Consider the following 9,748-nt stretch of genomic DNA (forward strand, 5'->3'; position numbering starts at 1 on the left):
CTGGAGGGAAAATATTTCTATCCTAGTAGAAAAATGTGTCTATGGATCATTCGCTCTGCTCAGAAACACCACATATTTTGCTCACTAAAATAAAGGGCTGTTCCTGCTCTTACATTCAAACACAGAGGGAATGTAGCAGTGATAGTGCAGTCAGACATCTCACTAAATCCGAACACCAAACACATGGATTGGATCCTATAGCTTTTGAAAGAGCAACTAAAAGTAAGCAGAGAATTAAATATTAAAGCCAGCAACACATGAACCGGACTGGTTTCATAGGAACATTATTTAATCAAGAGGAGGAGATACATGGTGTTCTTTAGGTGGCGTGGTAACTCACGTTGAATTTGGGAAATGTTTGTGGGAGTGGATCTGATAAGATACTACAACATGAAGGTTACAAGGGCCTTGAGGAGCAAGACTGTTCATCCTGCTTTATGCAGCACACCTCAACAAGGTATTTGTAAACATGAATCAAACACTGCATGCTTGATTAGCACCTTAGTAACATCACTGAGTTACCGGAGGCCTCTAGAAATTGGACTGATATGACACATTGTTGTAATCTTCACTTTCTGTGAGCAAGGGCTGTATCTCTTCAGAAGTTCCTCTTCTCTTCTTCCGGCAGGCCAGGATGAGCCCTGTGAGCACAGCAGTAATGATGCCTCCAATCACTGCTGCTCCGACTAGCCAAGCCCAGATCTGACGGGCTTGCTCAAGGTAGGGTATTAAAAACTCCTGGAAAGAACCAAGTGCTGGAAAGAAAACAGAAAAAAAGAAAGAAGAAAGGTCCTTTTACATGGTGCAATGTGCTGGCAGTTTAAAGCAGTTGTGTAACAGGTAACAGTGATCAAAAGAAGAGACTACACTGATAGAAACTGTCTGAAGGTCACAAATACTTTTCAGCAAATCTCTTCAGTCCTTATAGTCTGTTTTTCAATCTTCGTATAAAAGGCAGGAACAGAGTTCACTGTCCCCAGTGCTCCCCAGTGCTCTTTATGGTTTTTTCAGAACTGTAAGACTATAACCCAAGAAGTTTGATACCATATGGCCAAAGGTCCTGCTAGCTCAGCATCCTGTTGACAGCAATAACTGAAGCAGAGCACCAGGAAGAGTTTAAGAATGGGTCAAGCCTATTACAGTCCTTTCACACAATACTTACCCAGCCTCTAATAATTTGCAGCTCAGGGATTTCCTGAACCAGTTGTAGTGTCATTGTATATAATAGCCATTGGGGGATTCTTTTTCACCCTTTCATCAGCTTTTTCTAGCTCTTCTTTGAACTTTTTTCACAACTTCTTGCAGCAAGGAAATCCCTGACTTAAATACATGTCAAGTGGGGAAAAAAGTGCTTCCTTTCACTAATTTTGAACCTGCCTCCTGCTTGTTTAATTCGATAGATCTTGTGTGGGAAGAGGCAGCAGACAATTATTCTCTGGTCACTCTGCACAAGACATCCTCTTTCTTTGGTGAATCCAGGGTAGCTTCTCACTGGTTAGAGAACCAGCTGCCTTCTTGCCTTGTGGTATTAATTTGTGTGTCTGTCTCTCTGGTTTTCTCACTATGGCTTAATGAGTTATAAAAACCAAACCATGCCAAACAGGTCTCTCACTTCCTGATAGCAGTTGGAATGTGACCTGTTCACAATACACTCAACCTGTTGTACTGAATTTGAGAATGAGAATACCCGTGCCCTTGGGCTAAGAAGGATTTGGAATCTACATCTCCCAATTAATAGCTTTAATTACTATTATTAGCTGTAATTATTAGCTATTAAGGGGAAAAAACCACCAAAACCCCACCTCTCTGGGCAACTTCTCTGGGACCACCTATGGTGGTTTATTCTTGAATAGTATTCATGCACCTGGACTGGTTTAAATGTGCTCAACCATATTTCATGTGGTATATACCCACAAAAGCTTTAAATGCCTTCCTGCCATCCTGCGTTTTCACTGATGCTCAGAAAAGTAATCCTGTATAAATTCTTGGATCATGGTGTTTCTGAGCATATGCTGTTATGTGCACTGTGCTCTGAAAAGATGCTGTTGGTTTGCAGCACCTGTAAGGTTAAGCTATCCTTAGCACTTGACGTCTGAATCACTTTCTGAGATGTAATTCCAATTTAGGCTGAGTTTAGGCTGAATATAGTTTGTTTGTTCCTACAACTCAACTGCACTTTGGGGAATGTTTTGATACTATTTCTCTGGTCCTTGAGTTCCAGTTAATCCAACTTTGTATTCTGAAGTTGTAATTGCAAGAGTCTGTATGTTAAACCTTCTACTTCTCACCTCATTAGACATATAAATACTATATAAAACTAAGAATTACAAAAAAAATTAGGATCTTGATGCTTCTGAGTGAACTGCATAAACCTCTGGGTATGAGGTACATTATCTCTTCAGTCCTTCATTTCTCATCTGTCAAATGAGGAAAGTACAGTTCACTGAATCTTTTGTATTGTGAATGTAAATTAATATTTCTTTGGGAGTCGCTGCAATAGTGGTTGGTGCCAAAGGAAAGTGTTAGAGGAAACATCTTCAGGATAGCATTTTAAAAGCGTGCAATAAATCATACATTAAGCTACACACTGCTTAAGTGAGAAAATGGAAGTCAAAAGAAAAAAGGATTGGACTTGTGTTTCTCACAGAATCCTGCCTATGCTGTGTTGTGAATGAGGTAGGGATCTGGGGAAAAAATAGTGTGCAATTAAAGATAATGCAGACATGTAGAGGTGGATGGTGAATTACAGCTATATAGACAACTTTAATGGTAGCATTTCTTAACTTTGTGTGCTTGACTTTGTAACTCCAATTTTTTTAACTCTTTTGTATTGCAAACGTCTAAATAAGAAACAACCTGGCTATTTAAACTGGAGTGCGTATATGATAAAAGAAAATGTATACACAGCAGGAACTTGATGATATTTTCATGCTTAGCAAAAAGAGAATTATCACTAAGTCCTTGTCTTTGCAGAATTTGTCTGGGACATGGGGGTTTTCTAAATGATATCTTATACTTTGTTCCTGAACCATCTCTCTCCTCCATCAATGTTATTTGGAAGTCTGAGGTAACTTCTTCCTGGTAAAACATAACATGATTTTGAGATGATGAGATACCACAGAAGGGATTAATCTATTTTATTATATCCTGATAATCAGTCAAACATGCCCTTCTCTTGCTTTTAGCCTCAGACTGCAGTTTCTGTAATTAGCTCAAAGGCAAAAGCCACCTCCTGGCATCTACTGCCTATTTCTCTTTGCTACACAAAAGGTGCTTAGCATCATTGTCACAAAGTTGCCGTGGCAACTCTTGGGTGTCAGAGGACAGAACACCCCAGGACACTCCATAATCTGTTAATCTGTGATTCTACACAAAAGTAAACCTATGACTGGACTGTCTGCCCAGCCAAAATCACACAAACTGGGATTTCAAGTATTCTGTGACCATAATACTTTAATCTCTATTTGTGCAAGACCCAAGAGTGCAGCAACTGTGTTTGGTGATGGCAACCTGGGAAAAGTGTCAAGGGAGTGGTGTGGTCATGGGAAATCATAGCTGCTTTGTGGGATACATTAGCCAATGCCAGTTCCCTTCCTTTGATATCACTGTTTGGAGTCCAATGGCAATCCTCTTTGGAAGCTGCCATGAACATCAATTAAAACTGCCCTTTTCCTCAATAGGTTCATGACAAAGCAAGAGGAAGCCAGGTTAGGATGGTGCTTGACATCTACCCTACCATTTGTGATTAACACTAGCAATATCTCCTTATCTTGCTCTTTCTGATAGGAAAATAGAAGTGATTAACCTCAGCCGTGGTCTTAGCAGTCAACTCTTGACATACATACTCTTCTCAAAGACAGTGCTAACTCTAGGTAACAGCAACAAATAATTTCTTACTCAATACATCAAATTGGGGGGTTTTAAATATAATTTAAAAATTCCAAGCAGTCTAGTTTATGTGGGTTCCTGGAATTCAGTGAGAGGGTAGGAAAGCACAGCTGTGTAATTTTAAGGTGAAGCAATGTGTGTCTCCTACCTCTAAATAGCTCCCAGAAAAAAGAAAAAAACAAAACAAAACAAAAAACAAACAGTTTTAAAATCCATATTCCTGTTCCTCCATTAAGCATCATTATACAACCACCAAAATATCTGCTCATATTCCTTTTTCTGGGGATATATTTTTGCATCCTGGTTTCTTTGGTTCTCTCCTTCTGTTTTAATTAACCTTAATCTACACCCCCTTATCTCTGCCTGAAGAGAACCTCAGGACAAAATGCTCTCTTCTCATCTTCTATTTACTTCAGAAATGTAAACAGCTTCCCAAGCCAGCATTTTTCAAGTACTGTCACCTTTAATTGCCTGTGATTGTCCTGGCACCTACATTTTATTGTGCATGTCACTGTTTTATCATAGGCTCTCACACACATAACATCACCCTTTCACGCTGTGGCCAACAGTGTGAGCTCCTGAGCTGAGAGACTCAGCACAAATATGGTGGTATTGTATTTGCCAGCTGCCACATTTTTTACTCTCTGGGATGTGATTTTGCAACCAAACTGCTGAAAAGCCAGAAATAGAAATGAGCTGCAGTCTGATTCTGGATCTCAGCTCTCCTCCTACAACACATGCATGAGCAACCTGGAAGTCTATATTGTAAACAAATGCTCTCATCCCATGCTTTGCCCTGAGTTTCAAAGTTCCTTAGTTAAGGTTTCCAAAAATTGCCACTGATGGTTAGATTCCTGGGTTTATAATTGGGTATCTGCCTGCTTTCAACCAGCTACACAGGTAGTGGTCATCAAATTATTCCCATGGAGAGAGGGAGATTTTCTGGGCGAAAGTCAAGGATGTTTCTGCAAATTTATCTGTTACTATTTCTAGAAGAAAGAGAAAATAGGGAAGTCCTAGCCCAAGATGTGAAATATAAGTACTTGGAAAAGCTCTTATCATAGAAAACTCTTTTGATGGCTTATTGCTAGGTGGTGCCGTTAGTCTTCCAAATCATTTTATTGATACTAACAAATGTTCTTTTTCAGTAAGCCATGCCAGCTGTGGTAGTTTTACAGCTCACCGTTCTCATGTCAAGGAAAGCTGGTGTCTGCTCTGGTTTCTGCTCAGATGAGCACCCCAGTAAGTAGGCTCTGACATGTGCCTTTGATTCCTAAGGGATGGATTTCCACACACACTGTGACCACTTCTGCTTCAGGGCTGCTGTATGCATAAAAATAAATTAAGCTGCAATTAAAATAGCATACTGTCATGCAGTGATTTGCTTTTCAGTGGAAAACAGGGCTCCAGGCATCAGCTTTTCTTCAGGGGCACGGCAACAATATAATTTAGCATTAAAATGCTATTTTGTCATTGGATTCTTTCCAAGTTTTATTTCTTGCAGTCAGCCTCACTGTGCTCTGTGTAGTCCTGCTTCACCTCTACCAAGACGTTAGCTGCTTTCTTTTAACAGCAAACAAGCCTGGTCTTGAGAACAGGATGGAGCCAGGTCTTGTGTGCTCCTTCCTCACTCTGTCCTGTCCTCTTCCTCTGTGTTTCCTCTTCCCCCTCATTTGGAATATGAAATGCTGCCTATTCTTGACCACCCAGATCTATTTGTCTGGTAACTCCTGGCTGCCAGTCACAGACTTCCTTTTCTCCCTTGACTACACAGAAGCTTTCAGGGAGGGTCAACGTGCTTTCCTGCTTCAGATCCTCCACCAAGAATTTCATGCTTCCTCCTCTGTTCCTCTGAACAGGAATCCAGCATTCGTACTTGGAAAAAAGTCTGGGAGTAAACACTAGAGCACTGAGAAAATACATATCTGCATATCTGCATTTTGAGATTCCTGCCATTTCCCATTTGTAACTAGGTCTTCCCTTCAAATAAGACATAGCTTAAACTCTGTTCTTCTCAGTGAAATTAACAAGGGGTTGAACAATATCTGAGGATTATCTGGGCTTTCTAAATTAGGTTGAATTTCACTCTTTGTGTTGTTCTTTCAAAATAATGAAGGAACTATTTCCTTACCTTTGTGCTAAAAACACGGGCAGAATTTAATAAGAATTCAATTTTCTGAGGACTGTGTTCTCCCGTGGGAAAAGGGAGGAGACCAGAAAGAAACAGAAGGGAATTATTAAATGGTAAATATTTTACCATTTGCTTCCTTTTGCAGTAACTGTTCCAGACTCAGTATTTCTGAAAGTCATGGTATTTGGCACTTCTTCTGAGCGGTACAATTCTAGGAATAATGTGAGTTTAGGAAACTAATTGCTTTCATTAGAAATATGTATAAATATTACTGGTCTTGATTGGGAATTAAATTATGGCAACATGAACAAACAGGCAAAAATGCTACTGATAAGACTAAACAAATAATTTTAAGACTATATTTGAAGCATCTATTAGATTATTTTCTGTCTGGGGTTGGCCAAATTGTTTGTGGCATAATCTGTCTCTGGGTTATAGTATTAAACCAGCTAACCCAGCCTTAGACAATTGTACTGGAGAGCTGCAGATTCCTTTCGTTGCACATAAAATAGCAAAAAATGTGTTTTCTGGGTGACTCAATCACACACTAGATTTTGCATGAGAAGTGAAGGAACAAGCTAAATGCATGATTGGACTGTTTATCAAGCATGAAGAAAGCATACACCCCCATTCTATGCAAACTGTCAGAAAAGCAGGGATGCCCTGAGAACTGATGCTGTTTTGATAAAGACAAGAAGGAAGCTATGAGAATTCTAGCACTGCTCAAATGTCCCTGATGCTTTTGCTATATAGCAATTGGACTTTCAGCTGTTCATTGACTTTTAACTGAAGAGACATGCTCACAGAATGTGTCTGCCTCAAACAGAAAACCAAACATGCCCAGTAACCTAGATCTTCACTGGCCACTGCTTTGCAAGGATAACTGCATCCCACATCCAGGATAGCTTTTGGCAGTGTTTAACATAACAGACATGTCTGATCATTCCAATGGCACAGTTTTATAAAGGGTTGTGCCAAAGTATCTGAGCAATCCTCAGTTCCAGGCAACATTTTATCTTTAACAGAATTTAACCCTTCCCTTAAACAATAAAGAAACTGGTACTACTCAAGAGAAACTATGAGGTCCACTACTATGAGCATGAGACTTGTTTTACCTGAGGTTCCCCATCAACTACAGCCCCAAGGGCCTCTGTCCTCTCTGTGCCTGAAGATGGACAAGATGTCCAGGTCAAAACTACCTCTGAATAGCAGTGCAAAATTCATTTTGATTAAATGGAATTAGCATTATGATTGATTAAATTGTGTTCATATAAATAACCATAGAGCAAGCACAAAGTCAATGGATCATGGTTTTAAGTGCTGCACAGACTTAGTGTTGGCCTTTGATGCCATGGTGTATTTTCCTATGGGGATTTAAGGGCACGTTCGGCCCCCCAGTTCTGATAACAAGCTGACCATTTGGACCAGATTCTGCTCTCAATAAGCTAGGATAAATAGCATTGGTATCAGTGACTGATTTTTAGTTGAAACTTTTCTAATGGCATCAGGTTGACTCTACATCAGACCAGAAATGTGAAAATAAGGAGGTACAATTTGGGCCTTTATTCAGGAAAAAACTGGCATAGAAGGATTTTTTAATATCTTCTCATTTTACAGACATATTCAAGGTTATAGGCAAAAAATTTGACATTTACCTAACCAGTAACATTACCTGGTTCTTGCAGATACTCATAGTCATACCCCAGCTCTCTTGAAGGTTTAAAAAATTCTCCATTTCTGTAAAGGGGGATAAAGGGAACCATGTAGTTTTCTCGATTGTGTCCAATGGGTGCGTTGGCTGCTGGGTAAACTTCTAGCATGGGCCTGTGTCTTCTTAGCCATCGCTCAAAAATGCTGTAGAAGATAAAGCATGTCCATTAACGGTGGGGACTGGCAAAAAGTTTCTTTTTGAAGATTAAAAGTAGTGTTGATGCTTACTTCGTAAACCCTGGGACAGAGTGGCATGCAGTGACTTGTGTTCGTGTGCATGTAATGCTTTCCGACTTACTTGGGGTTAACTACTTTAGTGCTGAGTTCCTCTGCAAACCTACAAAAAGCAAAGACCTGCAGTGCTGCAGAGAGGCTCAATATGCTTTTAAATTCCACAAATTCAATTCACTGTCTCGCTGTGACCTGAATGCAATTTCTGCTCAGTAATTCACATGGTTGTGAGGGATAAGCAGAAAAAGATTGAAGATCTCAGTCCTTCCTCGTCACCCTCAGAAACATTTATAGCTCATTGTGAATAGTCTTGTTGCCAGCTACTCAGTCAGTCCTGTTCCCCTTCCTCTGTTTTCTTTCCAAGGGTTTTCGTGCCTGCACTGCATGGCTACACCATGGCTGGGTTGATATCACAAAAGGGGTGAAAACATCTGAGGAAGAAGGGATAAGATAAATGAATCCAAAACTCAGTAAAACAGGTCAGCTGTCAGGAAAGAGTCTTTCTCCAGCCATAGCCTCTTCACTCACCTTGGTGTCTGCATACTTGTTTTTCATATCCTTATTCCTCTGTTCCAGCTGCTGTTGTGCAGCTGTTTTTTACCCTTTCTTAAATATGTTATCACAGAGACACTACTGACATCACTGATGGGCTCAGCTTTGGTCAGAGGCAGATCTGTCTTACAACAGGCTCCATCTCACATGGGGGTAGCTTCTGGCACCTCCTCACAGAAGCCACCCCCCCAGTCCCCTAAGTACCAAAACCTTGCCACATAAACTAAATACAAGCTGTTACACATCTGACCTCAGCTGCTCCTTTCCATTTTTCTCTGCCAAAGTGCCTCCCATTAGCTGTTTGTCAGCGCAGGGCGGTATGTCTGTTCTTTAACTGGGAGTCAGAGAGCTTAAAGGCTGCAGTATAGGAAGAGTTTGTGTTGACGTTTTCAAGTCAGCAACTTGGTGTGTTTGGAAAGCAAAATCAACAACCTTCCAAAACATTCTCAGTTCTCCCTTTGTGTCTGAGCCTTTTCTTCTCAGTTCTTTGCTTTGTTTCAATCCTCAGATTCTTTCCCTGATCCCCTGCTGTGTATGGGATGACCATGGCTTTTCAGATGACGCTTGGATGTTGGAATAGGGGAAGTGGCAAGATGCTGTAGGGAAAATGCATGAATAAAGAAGACACCATTCTCAATGAGAAGATAGTGCTAGGAGGGAATTGCCAGATTCAAGCTCAGGGAAGGATCACTGAATTTATTTATCAGTTATGAGGGATGAAAATGGTCTAGAGAGACATGTAGATTGTACTTTAAGATCTTGTTTTAATAGTTGCCCCTCCTTGACACTGGACCCTGACTGGAGGACACAGACTTTCCCCCTATCTTCTATTAATAAGCATCTGCTGAGGGACTCAACTTATCCCAGCAACACAGACCCTAAATGCAAATGCTGGTGTCTGCAGGATGTCTGCAGGGTATGCAAGGATTCTGCTGGCAGATTTTTATCTCTCGTCTTTGGGCAGAAATGTTGAGAAACACTCTGCTTACCCAACCAAATTAAAGCCCTCTCACACTCATCAAAACAGAGGCAGGGCCAAAGCCTTGGTTCTTTTTTTAAGATCAAAAGATTTAATAGATGACAACATCATTATGTTCATACGCTTTGTCAATCCTTAACAAAGCAGGTATTAATCTTGATTAAAATCTTCATTTGTGTCTTTTTTCTTCAGTTAATTTCATCAACTCCATCTAGAAAAACTCTTGTCAGGATAATAACATTTAGCTGAAGCTTTCA

General features: G+C 40.3%; 1 protein-coding gene across 1 annotated transcript; it reads right to left on the reverse strand.

Moving 5' to 3' along the window:
* Positions 1-531: 531 nt before the first annotated feature.
* On the reverse strand, positions 532-8,502 carry LOC104400862 (tyrosinase-like). The gene is made up of 3 exons (XM_010017588.1): positions 8,489-8,502; positions 7,692-7,873; positions 532-755 (listed from the first exon to the last, which is right to left on the reverse strand). The coding sequence occupies exons 1-3, from the start codon at positions 8,500-8,502 to the stop codon at positions 532-534; spliced, it is 420 nt and encodes a 139-aa protein (XP_010015890.1).
* Positions 8,503-9,748: the final 1,246 nt, after the last annotated feature.

The sequence above is a fragment of the Nestor notabilis genome, unplaced genomic scaffold (assembly GCF_000696875.1).
Source record: "Nestor notabilis isolate BGI_N333 unplaced genomic scaffold, ASM69687v1 scaffold4387, whole genome shotgun sequence".
Taxonomy (NCBI): Eukaryota; Metazoa; Chordata; class Aves; order Psittaciformes; family Psittacidae; genus Nestor; species Nestor notabilis.